The sequence below is a fragment of the Gambusia affinis genome, linkage group LG14, assembly GCF_019740435.1.
Source record: "Gambusia affinis linkage group LG14, SWU_Gaff_1.0, whole genome shotgun sequence".
NCBI lineage: Eukaryota > Metazoa > Chordata > Actinopteri > Cyprinodontiformes > Poeciliidae > Gambusia > Gambusia affinis.
Window position 1 is genome coordinate 5,614,682 of NC_057881.1, and position 19,967 is coordinate 5,634,648.

At 34.1% G+C, this 19,967-nt stretch overlaps 2 protein-coding genes and 4 gene segments (V, D, J or C); 2 read left to right on the plus strand and 4 right to left on the minus strand.

The window, feature by feature from the left end:
* Positions 1-1,179: 1,179 nt before the first annotated feature.
* LOC122844159 (V-set and immunoglobulin domain-containing protein 10-like) lies at positions 1,180-4,332 on the plus strand. The gene is made up of 3 exons (XM_044139372.1): positions 1,180-1,323; positions 1,563-1,889; positions 3,260-4,332. Exons 1-3 carry the CDS (start codon positions 1,275-1,277, stop codon positions 3,568-3,570), a joined length of 687 nt encoding a protein of 228 aa, XP_043995307.1. The 5' UTR covers positions 1,180-1,274; the 3' UTR covers positions 3,571-4,332.
* Positions 4,333-6,799: 2,467 nt separating this feature from the next.
* LOC122844160 lies at positions 6,800-8,023 on the minus strand. The segment is given in 2 exon segments: positions 6,800-7,673; positions 7,798-8,023. Coding segments are annotated over 2 exon segments (360 nt in total).
* Positions 8,024-9,667: 1,644 nt separating this feature from the next.
* On the plus strand, positions 9,668-11,315 carry LOC122844062. The segment is given in 3 exon segments: positions 9,668-9,676; positions 10,012-10,063; positions 10,841-11,315. Coding segments are annotated over 3 exon segments (396 nt in total).
* A 2,906-nt stretch (positions 11,316-14,221) lies between these two features.
* On the minus strand, positions 14,222-16,409 carry LOC122844063. The gene is made up of 4 exons (XM_044139249.1): positions 16,327-16,409; positions 15,891-16,194; positions 14,673-14,773; positions 14,222-14,580 (listed from the first exon to the last, which is right to left on the minus strand). Exons 1-4 carry the CDS (start codon positions 16,376-16,378, stop codon positions 14,237-14,239), a joined length of 801 nt encoding a protein of 266 aa, XP_043995184.1. The 5' UTR covers positions 16,379-16,409; the 3' UTR covers positions 14,222-14,236.
* A 647-nt stretch (positions 16,410-17,056) lies between these two features.
* On the minus strand, positions 17,057-17,738 carry LOC122844161. The segment is given in 2 exon segments: positions 17,057-17,482; positions 17,575-17,738. Coding segments are annotated over 2 exon segments (402 nt in total).
* Positions 17,739-18,738: 1,000 nt separating this feature from the next.
* On the minus strand, positions 18,739-19,309 carry LOC122844162. The segment is given in 2 exon segments: positions 18,739-19,090; positions 19,183-19,309. Coding segments are annotated over 2 exon segments (387 nt in total).
* Between the last annotated feature and the right edge of the window lie 658 nt (positions 19,310-19,967).

Below are 19,967 nucleotides of genomic sequence, written 5' to 3' on the forward strand. Positions count from 1 at the left end.
ATAATTATCCACACTGAAATCCTACGTTAAAAATATATTTAAAAGATGAATGATGATCTTCTGGTTGTTTCACACAAACACATAATGAATATAGAAAAATGCATTAGAAAGCATAAACTACTATAAATTAAGCAGAGCAACGGGAAAAACTGGAAGAAAATATTGTGACTTATTTTATCTTTGTCATGGTGCTGCCATCTGGTGGTCTTCCAAGAAATGTATCTATCTATCTATCTATCTATCTATCTATCTATCTATCTATCTATCTATCTATCTATCTATCTATCTATCTATCTATCTATCTATCTATCTATCTATCTATCTATCTATCTATCTATCTATCTATCTATCTATCTATCTATCTATCTATCTATCTATCTATCTATCTATTTATCTATCTATCTATCTATCTATCTATCTATTTATCTATCTATCTATCTATCTATCTATCTATCTATCTATCTATCTATCTATCTATCTATCTATCTATCTATCTATCTATCTATCTATCTATCTATCTATCTATCTATCTATCTATCTATCTATCTATCTATCTATCTATCTATCTATCATGAGCAAGACTTTATTTTTGGTTTATTGGTGAAGAAAAAAACATTAGCCTTATCTTTTTGTTACACAAAACTGAACCTGGTGTTCAAGGCAGCAAGTCATCACACACAGATGCCAACTCCTTTTTACTTGATGTAGGAAATGCGATATGTTCAATCCCATTTTATTCATAAAGCATACCTTACAACAGAATATTTAACCAAAGTGTGAAACTAAAAGCTGTTTCACAAAAAGTTGGATTCAGAAATCCTGGATAAGAGATAAAGCCAGGTTTGACATTGTGCCATCAGTTCAACCTGACTATAATATTTTAAGAATGCATGAAGGGGCAACTGCATAAAATAGAAAAATAAAAGAGATGTGAGGCATAGGAGCAGGAGAAATTGGTAGGAAGTGTGACAGGGAGAAAAACTAGGTTGAAATTCTCCATATCATCTCATTAAACAAACAGTAGATTGTAACAAAAACAAAGACAGTAAAATAGATCATATCTTTCTGGCCACACAAAGATTATATCAATTTTAAATCTTCAACAAAAGTAACGTTATTACACAAGTTGAAGTTGAAATCTGTGAATAATTAGCTTTGGCTGACTAAACTCCAGTTTGTACAAACAGTAAGTTTACAGAGAAAACATGCTCTTTGAGCTCCCAGTATTTATCCTTTAAAAAGCATTGCAATAACATCTTTCCCCTCAGTGAAACATGGATCTGTTCAGCTTAAAATCACTTGTGTTTTCCCTCTGTCTTCTAGGTAAGGTTTAACATTTCTATATAATTTAATGCATGAAATGTTATACATTCGCTGGATATTTTGGAATGACTCTAAGACCGGATGATCATCAGTCTATCTTGTTTCCTTTTGCTAAGCTGAGTTCAATACTGATAAAATGCTAAATGATTATCCTTATTATAGTTTAGCCTCTATTATCACTCTTGTTTACACCTTCAAGTGTTTACAAAACATTCTAACTCTTTCATGCTTGCCTACAGGGCCCAGTGTTGGTCAAAAGATTGTCTCGGAGCGTCCAGTGAAAGCCTATTTGGGGGAAAACACAACACTTGAAATCCTGATTGAGAATGAGCCAAGTAACATAATAACCTGGAATTTCAAAGGTGGAAACCAAATTTTTAATGTTGCTGTTCTGCGTCCAGAAGGTCTCATGGTGAATGATCGCTACAAAGGTAGAGCTTCGATTGATTCAGCCAACGGCCACCTGACTCTGACCTCCGCACGACTGAATGACAGCGGAAATTATACTGTCTTAGTATTGGGGGAAGATACTACTGAAATTGGAATAGTTAAACTTCATGTTGTGGGTGAGAAATTTATTTACTGTTTTTGACATGTTGTTACTTTTAATGTCGATGTACTGGACTTTCTTTTTTTTTTTTTTCCTGCAATTTTTTAAATGGCAAGTTAAGTTTGAGACCTTAAACTGGATAAGTAGTGGAGTTATACTATTAAACTGGTCACAGTACACAGAGCTTTAAAATATTGTTTTAGAATCTGCTACTATTTAGGTTTTTCCTAACACTAAAGTTTAATGTGAAATCAGCGTAATTTGAAGAGAAATTCTACTGGGGGAAGAAATATCTCGCTTTGAGAAGTAGAGAGATGTTGTCCTATTGCAAAATCTCTTCAGAGTTCTAGAGACCGGTGTTGTCTCTTTTGCTTTTCAATCATATCACATCTAGGGACAGATAAATAAGACTGAGTTTAATCTCGGACATTATGAAGGTAGCATCCCTAATAATCTTTTTGAAATTAACTGAAGCATTTTTATTTATACTTTTTAGGATCTTTGAATTAGTCACAAATGAAATGTCTTTGGACCCCTGGGGCGTAATCACAGCATGACACAGTTTCATTTCATTTTTGGACAAGGCTTTGTATTACTTGTCATTATATAAAATGGGCAGAATACTGGGTCAAAAAAATTTCCAAAGCAATTTTTTTAAGAATCCAAGATTGGCATCTTTGGTTAACAAACTTTCTGTAACAACCATTATGGACTATTTACAAGCCAATAGGATTATTAGGGTGGCATGTTCTAAAATACCTTTTCAATCTTATCATTACAAGCATTCATATGTGGAATTTGTTGTCAGATTAAAGTTTAAGTTTAGGTCTCTGTATCACACAAAGTTTTAAGACTTTTAAAAGTATTTAAATCAACCTGATGGACAGTGTCTGGAAAGTCAAGTTTGATTTTATGAATGTTTTACTGTAACTAAACTTATTTTAAGACTTTATATATCAACAACAATAAATATCTGTTTTTACGCCAAAAACAATATTTTACTAAATAATTTAAAGAAAAGTGTGGCCACAGGAAATTCTATTATTTTAGTATATTTTATATTTCAAATGATTATTAAATGGTCATTAGAGGATTCTGTTGTACTGTTGGGGTGAAGGTGATGATATGAGTTTGAGGTTGACGGTTTGATCCCCTCTGCGTCTGTCTCACTTTGGCTTTTGGGGTCCTCTGCACTTGGTAAATGCTTTACAAGTCCAGGTCATTTACCATTTGCTGTGACCATAAATTAAATCATTTATAAATAAGACTGGATTGAAGTGAATGATTTGTAGAAAAAGAAAAGTCTAATCATTTAGCAGAACATGTGTTTGGTGTTGACGGACAGTTGAGTTGATTCTGACCTTCAAGATGTTTATTGTCTTATAGATGTTTTACAACCCAACCTGACTTTGCTGGCCCCCTCCAGCAAGGAGCCGCAGGAGGGGAAGTTAACCCTCACGTGTCAGGGAAACAAGGGCTTCCCCACTGACTGGAAATTGCAGTGGTACGTCAATGGCAGCAGCCAAGTCCACTGGGAAGAGCAATGGAGCCCTGTGAAGCAACTGGACGACGACCACTACACCTGGAGCAGCTCCTTAACGGTTGATGAGGAGAACTGGAAGAAGATTTCGTCTGTGACCTGCAGGGCAGTTCTGGGCTCACTGGCTCCAGTCTCAGTCACTCTGAAAATCAAGTAGAGATCAGAGGCCCAGCCTGACTTACTGGATTTTCAAGGACCAATTATTCTCTTCCTGTACTCTGTACAGTCTTCTTTATATTGCTTTTTAAATTTTCCACAGATTAAAGTGTAATCTACGTAATATGTATGGATTCAATAAATTATCCGGTGAGTTTGAAGCTAAAATAAAAATCTTTCCACAAAAAGCTTAAGGACAGAGGACAAATTCAGGTGAATATGTACTTTACTTTAGTAATTTTCAGATGTATGCTAACACACATCATAAATAGTATTTTCTTCTGGATTTCATATTTTGAAGACAGGCTAAAAATGACTTTTGCTTGATATCATTTGTAGTCCAGAGAAACAATAATTCAAGTTTAAGATTCACAGAAACACTGAGCAGACAAATATTTTTGCTTTAAAGTATTATTTCTCATTTTGTCTTGACAGATGTCCTGCAGAACAATGTCTAACATGTTTAATATGAGAGTTCAGTAGACTATCCTCAGAGTTGTGTAGAAAAAGTGGCAAACATTTGTGAGCTTGAAGTCATTTTCAGCTAGGAGATATTTCCTGAAAAATAAAATGAATTTAAATAATTCCAATATTTTTGTAAAATACAAGACCCTTTGCTTACCATTATGATCACAGTGTTTAAAATTGTTTATAAATACCATTCAAACGTGTATGTATCAGATTAGATCTGTTGATTCTTTGGAGAGTTTTATGTCTTCTTCCATTTTGCCTCACAGACAATTAAACTGCTCTGTAAACTATACCGGAGGTCTTAATTTATTTAAGGTGGAAACAAACAATGTTTACAAAGGTTACACCTAATCTCATTTTTGTCACATTTTTCTTTTATAGCTTTTAGTGCTTCATGGCACAGACAGAATTAAAACAATTCAGAAATTTAAATTAGTGTTTTATAATTTTTAGGGTTGAACTCATAACTGAAAATATGATGCATGACGCAAGTCTTGGATCTATCTAATCTTTAAATGCTGATTTTTTGCTGTTCTTGGAAGTAAAATAAAGTATTTTTATCCAACACCATGCACTCATTTCTACAGCACACCTCTGGAACAGTGCTGCCATCTCCTGGCATTTCTGGGAACACAGAGAAAAGAAATTACTTACTGCAGAATAACTGCAAACATATAAAAATTGGAGAAGTTAAAAAAGTTGTTTTTTAGTTAAAATACAGTATGTGGTATTAATTTGTTTCATGCTTCACGTGATGAAGTTATATTTTATTGGCCTAACATGCAGTGAACTGCAGCAGCTATAAAAGTTGTTTGAATAAAACTAATAAAGATCAAGATCTGAGCACAGCTGGATGTGAGCTGCATCATAATATCCATACATGCAACTGTAAATATAGCGGTAAAATAAATATTGCACACTGAGGCTGGAGAAAATGACAATGTTGGTGATGAGAACAAAAGGTGAAATATTAACAAAACAAGGAGGAACATTGTGAAAGCTAGTGAAAGGAGAAGTCTGATGTATTTTGTTGTGATCTTTCAGAAACAAAACTTAGGCAGGTGTGTGTTTCGAACCGTGAACAATTAAATGTTGAATCGGTCACGATTTATAAGAAATAAGGCTCAATATGACACAAAGTGAGTGTGTTATTCTCAGAATGATCGGTAGAGGGAGACAGCGTCCTTCATTAAACCCAAATGAGTCAAGAATGACATGAGAATATAATATTAAATCTTTAAAATTCATTATATGTTAAGATCCAGCATAATAACTTTTTCATTTTTTTCCAATTTTCTCCTCAAGACAAAATAAATTAAAATATTCCGCTCAACATCTGACTGGAAAAAAGGTTTTAAAATGTGAATGCGTTACACATTTAATTAATTCAACGTTTTGATTATTTATTTTGCAATTTAATTATTTAGTTTATGAATCAGAACTTCTTCTGTCCAACAGAGTCTTTAAAAGCCTTGAAATGTGTTTATATTACATTACATAAAATAAAATAAAATTAAATTAAATTAAAAAAACTTAAAGTTTTTCAGAGCTTTAAGTGTTATTTAATATTTTCAGTTTTTCACAGTGAAACCACAAAGGGACTGCACACTAAAAGTGTTTTTATACATATTTTCTTGGCAAAATTAAATATTTCTCTGGGAATAAAAAAAGACGGGGCCTATCCAGATTTTATTATTTTGTTAAACAGATGTTCTGTGGTGTGATGATACATTTCATGAAGAATAATTGTGGTAGGGTTATACACTGAAAAAGTTTCACAATGTTGGTCGGTGAGAGTAAAATGATAATAAAAAAGAAATCAGACATTTAAGGGATCCTTTTGAGTCAACTTTTATATCAGTACAAACTCATTTTAGCTTTAACACATTGTGGAAAACATATCAAAAAATTTTCACTTCCATGTGACTTACTTCAGTTAATATTGAAATGCAACAAATAATAAATCATATCTCCCATTCTGGTATTTTGTTTTATAGAAATGTTATTAAAGTTACAGAACAAAAATAACCCCAGGCTTTAAATAGCTTATTATCTGATGCTACATATTTTTAAAGAAATTAGTTTCATGTATTACAAATTTAAAAGCAGCAATCACTTTAATGAGTTAATTTAGATTATTTAACTTTAAAGTTTATGTTTGTACATTAAATTAAAATAGGTTGAGACAGAGAGGTCAGAATGCTACTAGAGGTCAACGTTGAGACAAAAAGTCTAACACACAAGATCAAATGCCAACGCAAAGGTCAATTCAATGTGACCTGTTATATATATTCTGACTTCAGCTGGAATCCAGTCATGCACTGAAAGAAAATGTAAAGTCCAGATGGAAAGGAAATGAATATCTTTACTTCTGAAACGTTTCTGCTGCCACGGTTCATTAGTGAAGCTCAGAAAGGGAAGGAAAAAAACTCCAGTTTCACTTTAAGAAATAAAGGAAACAGATCTCTCTTTAATGGGCGGAGTCGGTTTTTTAATTGTATGCAGACCAGTGAAAGAAGGTGGGCTCTGTGACCCGAGAGGTCACCCAGGGCTCCCAGTCCCAGTCACAGAGACACTGAGGAGAAACCAGTAATCCCATTTACTCATCTACTTCTGGTATCCAACTTGTTTCTCTATGGGTTTAACCCAGTTAGTTTTAACTGTAATTATTTAATTTCATATCATAAACAAAAATATGTTTTATTCCAGAGAGTGGAATTTACTTATTCATTTTTATGCAGTTCATATAAATATTCTAAAAGCTTTTATTTAAAACACATCAAACCATTTGTGCACTTTTCTCATTAAAAACAAGACAGTAAAAGTTACTGAGATATTTTTATCAGCACAAGTCAGATACGTAATTTTTTAAGACTAATTTTAATAAGTAAGTAATTTGACAGAAGAAATTGGTGTCAGTGGCTGTGAAAGGTCTGAACTGAAACTGATCAAATCTGACCTGTTTTCAAAAAGGTTAGACTTTTTTATTTATATGAATCTTTAAAGTCGAGCAGAATTGAAATAATTTACTGACTCATTATTCAACACTTGGTCAATTGAACAAATTTAAATAATCACAAAATTGTCGTTTTACTATTATTTGTTTTTTCAGTCATAAAAGATCACTCTCACTAATTTATTCAAAAGACCTAGACAAAAAAAATCTACTCAATTAGAAAAGCAAATAAATAAATATTTAAACAGGGTCTTCATGAATAATTAACATTGTATTTTTACTGGATACTTTTAGTGTTTTAGTTTCCCAGCAGCTCTTGAGTCAGATCAGTTCCTCTCCAGTTGAGGGAGGTTTTTGTACGACGTTCTATCACTGTGTGAACGGTCTGCTGTAACTCTGCTGACAGTAATAAACTCCTGAATCTTCAGCCTGAACTCCACTGATGGTCAGAGTGTAATCAGAACCAGATCCACTTCCACTGAACCGAGCTGGAACTCCAGAATGAAGAGTTGTAGCATATCGAATCAGGAGTTTAGGAGCTTCTGCAGGTTTCTGAAGGTACCAGTGGAGGTTGCTACTAACACTTGAACTAGTTTTACATCTGATGGAGACAGTCTGTCCTGGAACAACAGACTGAGATCCAGGAGTCTGAGTCAGGATGATGTCTCCTAATGAACCTGGAAAATATGAAAAATAACAATTGAGAGAAACTGTTTGATTACAAATGATTGCTAAAAGATTAAATAATATATCTCTATAGAAGTAATTCCTTCTTAAACCAAGTTTCTATCAGAGTCTCACCCTGAACCAGGAGCCCCAGGATGGTCAGCAGTAGAGTCAGTGACATCATCATTGTGCTGCTGGTGTGTCAGTGGCTCTGAAAGGCCTGGACAGACACTGATCAACTCTGACCTCTTAACAGCTGGAGCAGAGAGGCAGGACACATATGCAAACACACACAGTCAGTCACATGGAGCTGAACTGGCAGCAGGTTTCCTCCTCACTGCTGGAAAATCTTAACGTTCACATTTAATTCAATTTAATTAATTCACAATAAATGTTGGCTCAAAGCACTTCATGAATTCAACATTTATAACTTTTACACACAGATTTATGATTCAATAAGTCTAATTGTTTGCATCTTCCATCCATCCATCCATTTTCTATTCTCCCTTGTCCCTAATGGGGTCAGGAGGGTTGCTGGTGCCAATCCCCAGCTAACGTTCCGGGCGAGAGGCGGGGTTCACCCTGGACAGGTCGCCAGTCTGTCGCAGTGTTTGCATCTTCCTTGTGTCAAAATAAAATAATTTCTGAGCTTTCTTTGAAAGTATGGAAACATAATATGAACCCAGATACAACCAACCTTTTGCATAAACTTTATACAATCAACTTCTCTAGTCTGAATTCTGGCATGCTTTTTTACAAATTTAATTACAAATGTAATTTTATTAAAAATTAAATTTTTTATAAAATGTCTTCATATTCTTTCTGTATTTGTGATTTTTTTTGTTTTATCAAAGCAAGTCTATTAAACAAGTGAAATCTTGGATTTCAAGGAGTCGATCTGTATAAATAAACCTGAATAAAATAAAAACAAATAAAAATTAGATATCAGCAAAGCTTAAACATAATCTTGGTTTATTATATTAAAAAATCATTTTAGTTAGGTTTTGAAAATTATATAAAATAGTTGAATTTCATGTAATATAATCTTGAGTTTCTCAGGCTTTATGCTAAAATGAAAAGATTTTATCATAAATGCTGTTATTTATGATAAATTGAACTGAGACTATTTCTGTTGAAATCATTTTAACATTTTAATTATTTAAAATACTGATTAGTTTAACATTTGTAGACAATTGCTTTGAAATTTCTTCACTCCACTTGTCATCTTATTGCATCCCATGTAGCAGACGTCTCCCAGTGACACCAGCTCATTCAGGCCCAATTAGGTCCAATTCTGGCTGAACTTACATCTATTGTATTTGCTACATTCTTGTGAACAATCTATACATTAAGTTATATTAGCCTGATGCCAGAAACAAAAGTGACTATTTTTTTATTCTAAAGTTAAATAAATTCAAGGAGTAAGAGATTAGACAATAATGTCTTTTAATCCTCGGATCATTACTTTTTCACTATCAAGTATTAAGGTAACATCTTAAAGATACATTTTTTGTATATTTATCAGACTCAAAGCTGTATGTCATCAAAGTTCAAAGTTCAACAATGAAGCTTCCTCATTGATCCAGGAGAAACAGGATACAAAAGGATACAATCTTTTGTTTGGCAATTTTTCTGATAATATGTTTCAAATTTTTTAAAGATACTTTGTATTAATGAGGACAATTTCTGTTTCATGCTTTTTCTCTTTTGCTCAAGAAAGGAGATCAAAAAATGTCTGTTTTTGTTGTTGAGTAGTCCACTTTTAACAATAGAAATCTTCATAAAAGTTTATGAACAATGAATTAAAATTAGTGACTGTTCATATCAGAATAAAACATAATTAATGAATAACCTTTCCAGCTGTGATTTTCAGGTTGAAACTGTTTATTTAGAGTTTGTTGTGTTCAGAGTCAGAGAGCCGTGTCTCTACAGTCAGAGGTTTTTGTACGACGACTCAACCAGTTTGTATCACTGTGGTACACGTTTGGTGGAGGAACCAGACTGGATGTTGGAAGTAAGTTCAATATTTCACATATTTCACTGTTACCTGAGATGTACATTGTTGTTAGGCTCATCAACAAACTAATACAAATGATGACGTCCATAATTTAAGTTTTTATTAATTTGCTTCAGTCAGTGTTGAAAACTGCAGGTTGGGTCAGTAGTTAGAATCATGGAGAAAAAATTAATTGTTATTTTATATCTGGTAGAAAGATTTTTGTTTATTATATGAAGGGAAAATAAAACTTGAGTTTTATTTAGTTTTTTAAACCAGAATCAGTTTGTTGTGTTCAGAGTCAGAGAGTCGTGTCTCTACAGTCAGAGGTTTTTGTACAACGACTCAATTAGTTTGTATCACTGTGGTGGACTTTTGGTGGAGGAACCAGACTGGATGTTGGAAGTAAGTTTCTGAATATTTAACATTTATTTTGAGATAAATTTTGAGAATGATCATAAAAGGATCATGTGTGATGTTTAGAGCAATTTATTTTTTAACCATTTCTAAGGAATTGTGGACTTCACATTTCTCTATTACTAATTAAATGAAATAAAACATTTAATAATGCTGAACATGTTATTCTTCAAACAAGTTTTTAATGTTTCTATAATGTTTCAACAAAAATATTAGGATGAAAATCATATTAATTAAAAAGTTTCATTAAACTATTTCAAAATGTTTTGTGATGACCTTTAAATTACTAATTTAAAATAGCTGAGAGATAAGAAATTATTTTTAAAATTGTATTCATTTCATTTGTGCCCAACAGCCGATCTGCTTTAAGAAATTATATATTTTATTCTGTTTAATACTTTAAATATTTAAGCACTTGTAAGATGAGCATCAAATTGTTTGATTTAAAATTTACAATTTATAGTTTTAAAAATATTATTTAATTTTTAATCACAGGGAGGGAAAGTAAAGCTCAGTTTATGTTTAATCTTCTTTTCTAGTTTAATGTATCTCAGGTTATATGAGGACTCTGTGTGCTGATATGCTTGAGTTCACAGTGAAGGGAAGTGAAACAGTGTGTGAGGGAGTGACTGGTGGAGCAGAACAAATGTTCAACTGAAGAATCTTAAAGAAAGTCATTTCTCCCTCAGTAAAGATGGTCCAGTTTCTGCTGTCTGGTTAACAGGTGTGTGGTTCCTGTTCTCTAACCTGATTGGTGTCTCCTAGGTGATACCCGCCCCACCCTGACAGTGCTGCCCCCCTCCAATGAGGAGCTGCAGCAGCAGCAGGTTACCCTCCTGTGTCTGGCCAACAAGGGCTTCCCCTCAGACTGGACTCTGTCCTGGAAGCTGGACGGCAGCAGCAGCAGCAGCAGCAGCAGCTGGGAGCAGAGCAGGAGCTCCGGGGTGCTGCAGAATGACGGCCTCTACAGCTGGAGCAGCACCCTGAGGCTCCCTGCAGACCAGTGGAGGAAGGTGGGCTCTGTGACCTGTGAGGCCTCCCAGGGCTCCCAGTCTGCAGTCACAGAGACATTGAGGAGAGACCAGTGTTCCCAGTCCTGACCTGACTATCTCAGACTCTGATACTGGCTTTAATCTGTCACTGCTCTCACTCTTTCTCTGCTGATTATTCTCTATTTTCACTGAGTTATGTTTGCTTGTCATGTTGGTCAATGTTCAGATAATAAATATTTACTCATCAACTTCTGGTTTCCACCTCCTTTTTTATATATTTTAAACTTAGTTTGAATTCAGTGTTTATATTTCAAAACTATCATACATTTTATCATCCAACCAGAGATTGGAGTTTATTATTTTTGGGTCATATAAGAATTTGGAGCCATTCTTGCACATTTTTATATGTAAATCATAAAACTATTTTGTAACTCAGTGTGTTAAAAACATGACATCACAAATTGTTCGTGTTTTTTTGTTGCTGTCTTTATAAATTGTTGCTGTTTCAAAAAAAATAAGTTAGAGTTTTGCTTATGACAGATATGACTACCAGGGCTCCCAGTCTGCAGTCACAGAGACACTGAGGAGAGACCAGTGTTCCCAGTCCTGGCCTGACTCTCTGATACTGGCTTTAATCTGTCACTGCTCTCACTCTTTCTCTGCTGATTATTCTCCATTTTCACTGAGTTATGTTTGCTTGTCATGTTGGTCAATGTTCAGATAATAAATATTTACTCATCAACTTCTGGTTTCCACCTCCTTTTTATTCAGCTTTAAATATTTTAGTTATGTTTTACTGTTTTGCCCATTTATGTTTTGCTTTTAATCTCTTCAGAAATCGTCTCTATGCAACACAAGAGTAAAATTAAATGCCCTGCAAATCATCATTAAATTTAAAAACATATTTTGAATACAGTTATACAGTTAAAGCTAAGGGAAAATATTTAGTAACTACCATCATCAGAAGTAAGAGGTTTTTCCAAAATGATTTGAAAAAACATTTCAAAATAAAAAATTGTTTAAACTCCCAGTGCTTTTTTTGTGTCTTTAATTGTTCTAACCAAATAGCAAAGAATTATTATTATTATTATTATTATTATTATTATTATTATTATTATTATTATTATTATTATTATTATTATTATTATTATTATTATTATTATTATTATTATTATTATTATTATTATTATCATTATCATATTATTAGCATCAGATCCAAATAGATATCAAAATAAAAAATATATACATTAGTGGAAAATGAAAGAATTGATAAATAAAAAAACTTAAAAAATTAGAAAATTATTAAGAATAAATAAATAAAACATTTATTGTTTCAGTTCCTCTCCAGCTGAGGGAGGTTTTTGTACGACGTTCTATCACTGTGTGAACGGTGTTTCATAACCCTGCTGACAGTAATAAACTCCTGAATCTTCAGCCTGAACTCCACTGATGGTCAGAGTGAAATCAGAACCAGATCCACTTCCACTGAAACGAGCTGGAACTCCAGACTCACGAGTTGTTGCTCTTCGTATAATGAGCTTCGGGGCCTGTCCAGGTTTCTGATGGTACCAGAAAAGCCAGTCATTTATACCTGTACTAGTTTTGCATCTGATGGAGACAGTCTGTCCTGGAGCAACAGACTGAGATCCAGAAGTCTGAGTCAGGATGATATCTCCTAATGAACCTGGAAAATATGAAAAATAACAGTTGAGAGAAACTATGTTTGATTACAAATGATTGTTAAAAGATTAAAAAATATATCTTTATAGAGCTAATTTCTTCTTCAAACCAAGTTTCTATCAGAGTCTCACCCTGAACCAGGAGCCCCAGGATGGTCAGCAGTAGAGTCAGTGACATCATCTTTGTGCTGCTGGTGTGTCAGTGGCTCTGAAAGGCCTGGACAGACACTGATCAACTCTGACCTCTTAACAGCTGGAGCAAAGAGGCAGGACACATATGCAAACACACACAGTCAGTCACATGGAGCTGAACTGGCAGCAGGTTTCCTCCTGAAACATCAATATAATAAGAAAGACTAAGAGAAGAACTTTAATTAGGGCTCTTTATAATATTTTACCAGATAACACTGAAGGAATTCTCTATAGATCTGGTACTTTTACATTTTTGTGAACTTTTTGATGTGAATAAGCAAAACAATCTTTTTACTGGAACATTTTGTTTCTTCTATTCAAACTATTTCTCAAGGGTTTGTTTTTTGCACTTCTCAAACTTTTATTTATAACTTTATTTTTTCAAAAGAAACAATTACAATAAGCTAGAATCAAAACCATTCAATTGTCAAGAATTGAATGGTTTTGAATCAAGAATCCAAATTTTTACTTTTTGAAAAGGTTTTTTCTTGCTGACAGACCTCACTAATGTCACACACTTGTTGTCATTTGATAATTCATAGAAATGTTTTCATATTTTTCTGTCATTCATACCTGACAACTGTTTATGTCTCTATTTATAAATTCACAGAGAGAGACTTGACACCACATCTCAGCTTGTTGTATTTCTGTCTGTGGAAAATATCTGGAAGAAACGTTGCAACCAAATATTGAATAATCTTGGTTCTACTCATCTGTCAGCAGTATGTTCCTAAAAACTAAATGCAGGATCTGGCTTTAATAATGATTAGATATGAATTATGTTTCCAATAGTAATGGCAGACTTATTAAATTATTCTAACAAGGACTAACACAACAATAAAGAAACTCCTGGATTGTTTTTCATGTCTTCCTACATCTGGTTAAGAGAATAAATCCTGTAAGGTGTTTAACAAAGATTAAAACAGGTTTTGGTGTTTTTACTTATGGTTTTTCTTGACTTTATATATGATTGTTTAAAAATAAAACATGGAAAATATTTTGTAACCTTTATAAACTCAAAGTTACTTTAATGTTCCCCAAGATTAAGTAAATATAAGCCTTATTTTCTAAATCGGAAAAATAAAGTCAAACATCTAAAATCATTATGAAATAGTATAATTTTAAAATATAATGTCTTAATATCATAACTGAATGTGTTTTTGTGTTTAAGGGAAACATAATTTCTGGCCTGATGTGTGTTCAGTGAACTGTATCAGTGTCTGATGCAGATTCCAGCTGCAGAACAAAGTTCAGTTTCTGTTCAGTGAGACTGAGGGAGGTTTTTGTACGATGATTTTTCACTGTGTGAACACGTACTGACTGTTGATGTAATGAGCACTTTGACAGTAATAAACTCCTGCATCTTCAGCCTGAACTCCACTGATGGTCAGAGTGAAGTCTAATAAATTTCCTGCTCCACTTCCACTGAATCTGGAGGAGATTCCTGAAAATCTGGTTGATGTTAAGTAGATCAGAGCTTTAGGAGCTTCTCCAGGTTTCTGATGGTACCAGGCAAGGTAGTACTGTGGACCAGAATAGAGATCTACTTGTCTACTGGCCTTACAGTCAATAGTGACAGTCTGACCAAGCTGCACTGATTTGGCTGCTGGTTGAGTCACAACAACATTTTGTCCATCAGATCCTGAGGAGAGAGAAGAAACTCTGGACATGAGATGGTGAAACTCAGCTACACTCCAAATGATTTTCACATGACAGAAAAATGATTTTCCTCACCCTGAGTGAAGCAGAGGAGAGTCCAGATGAGGACGCAGATCAAAGTCATGTTTTTGATGAGGAGGATTTCTGTGTCTTCTGTTGTGATGAAGGACAGCTGTCAGTCATCCAGAGTTCAACTGTCAGGACTATAAACTCTCCCAGAGCGCTGGAGCATGGAGCTGCTGATGCAAAGTAACTCTATGGAAATCCTCTGAATGACTTCAACAGGACAGGAACAATATGATGACGAAGTTTTGACATGAATCAATCAATTTATGTAGCAAATGTTTTTAATTGTGTCAAACGTGTATTTTTATGCTTTATCTTCAACGTTTTTTGTTGTGTTGAACTTTTTACTCGTATAGAAAACCCCCTACATATATTTGGAATCAGGGTGGCGTCAGAAGTATATATTTTATTTTGAGAAATTTCCTATTAGTGATCAGAAATGTAAAACTTAAATTATGACTATTCATGTTCTTATACTGTACATGTTTTATAGGATATTACTTTTTATCTCCCATGTCCCAAAGGTTTTGAAAGACAACCAACTTTGTTTAACATTTTTGGACTATGCAGAAACCTTAAGTTAAATTTCTTTTAAATTTCTGAGATAGAAAAATGCATATAAATTCAAAACTAAAGTCTGTAACTCTGAGATGGAAATTATCACTTTTACAGTAAAAAGTAAATTAAAAATACTGTTTAGATCTCCCTAGACAGTTACTGTGAAATCACTTCAAATAACCTCTGGTGTTAATGCAGCCAGTGTCTTAATGCTCACCTCCTTTTTTTGCTTATTGTTTGCTCTTCTTATTGAGTCATGTTTAATTTGTCATGTAGGCCACGATTCAAATAAAAAATATTTACTATTAAAGTATCTTTGACATTTTTATTTATATGAATCTGCACAGTGACGTAGAGTTGAAATAATTCAGTCTCACTTTTAAACATCTTGTCAAATAAAGAAATTTAAATAGTTTCAGAAATATTATTTTACTCCTTTTGGTTGTTTTTTTTTATCAATTCTTATATATCACTGATCCTTAATCTCTCAATCAGTAGCTCTAAAGAAATATAAAAAAAACTGGTAGTAATAATAATGAAAGTAATTTCTTCATAATTAATTTGTAGATTAGCATTTGTGGAAACATTTATTGTTTTAGTTTCAGTGCAGCTGTTGATCAGATCAGTTCCTCTCCAGCTGAGGGAGGTTTTTGAACAACGTTCTATCACTGTGTGAACGGGTAGCTGCTACCCTGCTGACAGTAATAAACTCCTGAATCTTCAGCCTGAACTCCACTGATGGTCAGAGTGAAATCAGAACCAGATCCACTTCCAGTGAACCGAGCTGGAACTCCAGAATGAAGATTTGTTGCTTTTCGTATAATGAGCTTCAGGGCCTGTCGAGGTTTCTGATGGTACCAGAAAAGCCAGTCACCTACACCTGAACTAGTTTTACATCTGATGGAGACAGTCTGTCCTGGAGCAACAGACTGAGATCCAGGAGTCTGAGTCAGGATGATGTCTCCTAATGAACCTGGAAAATATGAAAAATAACAATTAAGAGAAACTATGTTTGATTCCAAATGATTGTTAAAAGATTTAAATATATATATATTTTATAGACCTAATTCCTTCTTCAAATCAAGTTTCTCCCAGAGAGTCTCACCCTGAACCAGGAGCCCCAGGATGGTCAGCAGTAGAGTCAGTGACATCATCATTGTGCTGTTGGTGTGTCAGTGGCTCTGAAAGGCCTGGAAAGCCACTGATCAACTCTGACCTCTTAACAGCTGGAGCAGAGAGGCAGGACACATATGCAAACACACACAGTCAGTCACATGGAGCTGAACTGGCAGCAGGTTTCCTCCACAGGTAATATGAATAAATATAGAAAAGTGTCTCTCATTACGGGGCCAGTATAATCATATTATGTTTTTCTTTTCTACGTTTCATTAAAAATGTTATGTCAGTTTGTTAACTTTGCAATTCTTAGTGTCATTTCAAAAGACTAACTATTAATTTAAAAGAAATATCTACTCTGTCGTAAATTATCTACTGATTAACTTGATAAAATTTCTCACTGAAAACATTTATTTTACATTGAAGTATTTTTTCATAATTTTAATCAGAATCTTCCTAATTCCTTTGAAGTGATCGCTTCATATGATTTCTTTTGCATGATTTGGAAAAAAAGAAAAATAATCACCCTATTTGTTAATAAAACGTGTTCTGCTTTAAGCCCTCTCAGACCAAAACTTATAAAATTCTGACTATTCTTTAGACTTTTTAATCTTAGAGGATTGCAGCAGGAATATATGCTGTTGCTGATTGTGTTCTTTTGCTAAATAGAGTTATATTTTATGGACCTCATGTGGGAGTTCAGTGAACTGTTTCAGTCTGTGCAGCTGTTTACATCTTAATAATTCAGTTTCTGTTCAGTCAGACTGAGGGAGGTTTTTGTACGATGATTTTTCACTGTGTGAACACGTTCTGACTGTTGATGTAATGATAACTCTGACAGTAATAAACTCCTGCATCTTCAGCCTGAACTCCACTGATAGTCAGAGTGAAGTCTAATAAATTTCCTGCTCCACTTCCACTGAATCTGGAGGAGATTCCTGAAAATCTGGTTGATGTTACATAGATCAGAGCTTTAGGAGCTTCTCCAGGTTTCTGATGGTACCAAGACAGGCAAACTTGTGAATTGATGTTACAATGAGATGAAACAAGAGCCTGACTGGCCTTACAGTCAATAGTGACAGTCTGACCAAGCTGCACTGATTTGGCTGCTGGTTGAGTCACAACAACATTTTGTCCATCAGATCCTGAGGAGAGAGAAGAAACTCTGGACATGAGATGATGAAACTCAGCTACACTCCAAATGATTTTCACATGACAGAAAAATGATTTTCCTCACCCTGAGTGAAGCAGAGGAGAGTCCAGATGAGGACGCAGATCAAAGTCATGTTTTTGATGATGAGGATTTCTGTGTCTTCTGTTGTGATGAAGGACAGCTGTCAGTCATCCAGAGTTCAACTGTCAGGACTATAAACTCTCCCAGAGCGCTGGAGCATGGAGCTGCTGATGCAAAGTGACTCTATATGACAAAGTAAGATATTTAAATATATTTGCAAAATATGTACGATATGTACCTTCATGAGCGATTTATTGTGGTTTACCAGCAAAATAATCTTCACACTAGAAGATTTTGCTGTTTCTTCAGCTTCTCATGCTTTTATTTAGAACTTGATTCATTCATACAAAATTATCACATTTAGCTGGAATGTTTTCAAAATCATTCAATTGGCAAATAATAAAATATTTTAACTTTTGAAAAAGCATTTTCCTGCTGACAGGAAATCACACTAATCGCAGACTGACCACATGTGCTTGTGGACAGTTGATAATTCGGAGAAAATCCTTTCATACCTTTCTTTTATTCATATCTGACAACTGTTTGTCTCAATTTGCTAATTTGCAGAACATGAAATGTCATCCACATCTCAGCTTGTTGTATTTCTGTCTGTGGAAAATATCTGGAAGAAACTTTACAACCAAATATTGAATAATGTTGGTTCTAGTCATCTGTCAGCAGTATGGTCCAGAATCTAAAAACTAAATGCCGGATCAGTCTTTAATAATGATTAGATATGAATTATTTTCCAATAGTAATGGCGGACTTATTAAATTATTCGAACCAGGACTAATACAACAATAAAGAACCTCCTGGATTGTTTTTCCTGCCTTCCTACATGTGCTTACGTTTTGGTGTTATGGCACATGGTTTTCTTTGATCTCATGTACAATTGTTTAAAAATATAAAATAAAAAATATATTGAGACTTTCTAAAGTCAAAGTTACTTCAACCTTCTTAATTGGAGAATAAAAATCAAACATCTAAAATAAAACTGAAATAATATTTTAAAATATAATGTCTTAATATCATACCTGAATGTTTTCTTGTGTTTAATGAAAATATAATTTCTGGCCTGATGTGTGTTCAGTGAACTGTATCAGTGTCTGAGGCAGATTCCAGCTGAACAAAGCTCAGTTTCTGTTCAGTCAGACTGAGGGAGGTTTTTGTACGATGATTTTTCACTGTGTGAACACGTCACTACTATGATAACTCTGACAGTAATAAACTCCTGCATCTTCAGCCTGAACTCCACTGATGGTCAGAGTGAAGTCTAATTCATTTCCTGCTCCACTTCCACTGAATCTGGAGGAGATTCCTGAAAATCTGGTTGATGTTAAATAGATCAGAGCTTTATGAGTTTCTCCAGGTTTCTGGTGGTACCAGGACAGGCAGTACCCTGATGGGTAACTACACAGAGTTACTTGTCTACTGGCCTTACAGTCAATAGTGACTGTCTGACCAAGCTGCACTGATTTGGCTGCTGGTTGAGTCACAACAACATTTTGTCCATCAGATCCTGAGGAGAGAGAAGAAACTCTGGACATGAGATGGTGAAACTCAGCTACACTCCAGATGATTTTCACATGACAGAAAAATGATTTTCCTCACCCTGAGTGAAGCAGAGGAGAGTCCAGATGAGGACGCAGATCAAAGTCATGTTTTTGATGAGGAGGATTTCTGTGTCTTCTGTTGTGATGAAGGACAGCTGTCAGTCATCCAGAGTTCAACTGTCAGGACTATAAAGTCTCCCAGAGCGCTGGAGCATGGAGCTGCTGATGCAAAGTGACTATTTAAGATTTGAATGTGATTTCTTTATTTTTATTATATGCTTCACAAATATGTCTTTGCTATCAGATTTGGATTAATTCTGGTCTCAAAAATACACTTTTCAAGTACAGACACATTTTTATTACTGATTTAATTGTCGCTATGGAAATCCTCTGAATGACTGCAACAGGAACTGGAATCAATATGTTTCAACTTTTAGAAAATGGAAGTTTATCAGGTTTATTTGGAAAGCTTTCTTGACGTACAAAGTTATGGTATGTTTTTCTGAGATATAATAAGCAAAAGAAATATAATGTGATTTCTTTTATATCAGAAAACTTTCACTTCTTTTTTATGTTTCAGTCACTAACAACTTTATCTGAAGTAATACACATATTTGAAATCAAAAAGTCCCAACTAGAATCTAATTGTGTATCTATGATGAGACCTAAAGATTAGGGTAATGGCAAGGAGATCTTCCAACCTCAAAGACTCTTCAACAAAGATAAATCCTTAAAATGTGTTTGCTTTGTCATGCTGGTCATTGTTCAAATAATAAATATTTACTCAACTTCTGGTGTCTGGCTGCTTTCTTAAAGTTTGAGCCCTCTAACTATTGTTTTCAT

What these genes read in the sequence shown, in the direction of transcription:
- LOC122844159 (XM_044139372.1), top strand. Translation starts at nt 1,275, where the DNA reads ATGGATCTGTTCAGCTTAAAATCACTTGTGTTTTCCCTCTGTCTTCTA. An exon ending in GTTTTCCCTCTGTCTTCTAG is followed by an intron (nt 1,324 to 1,562) that starts GTAAGGTTTAAC and finishes GCTTGCCTACAG; the next exon opens with GGCCCAGTGTTGGTCAAAAG. An exon ending in AGTTAAACTTCATGTTGTGG is followed by an intron (nt 1,890 to 3,259) that starts GTGAGAAATTTA and finishes ATTGTCTTATAG; the next exon opens with ATGTTTTACAACCCAACCTG.
- LOC122844063 (XM_044139249.1), bottom strand. Translation starts at nt 16,378, where the DNA reads ATGATGATGTCACTGACTCTACTGCTGACCATCCTGGGGCTCCTGGTT. An exon ending in CCTGGGGCTCCTGGTTCAGG is followed by an intron (nt 16,195 to 16,326) that starts GTGAGACTCTCT and finishes CATATTTTCCAG; the next exon opens with GTTCATTAGGAGACATCATC. An exon ending in TCTCCTCTGCTTCACTCAGG is followed by an intron (nt 14,581 to 14,672) that starts GTGAGGAAAATC and finishes CTCTCTCCTCAG; the next exon opens with GATCTGATGGACAAAATGTT.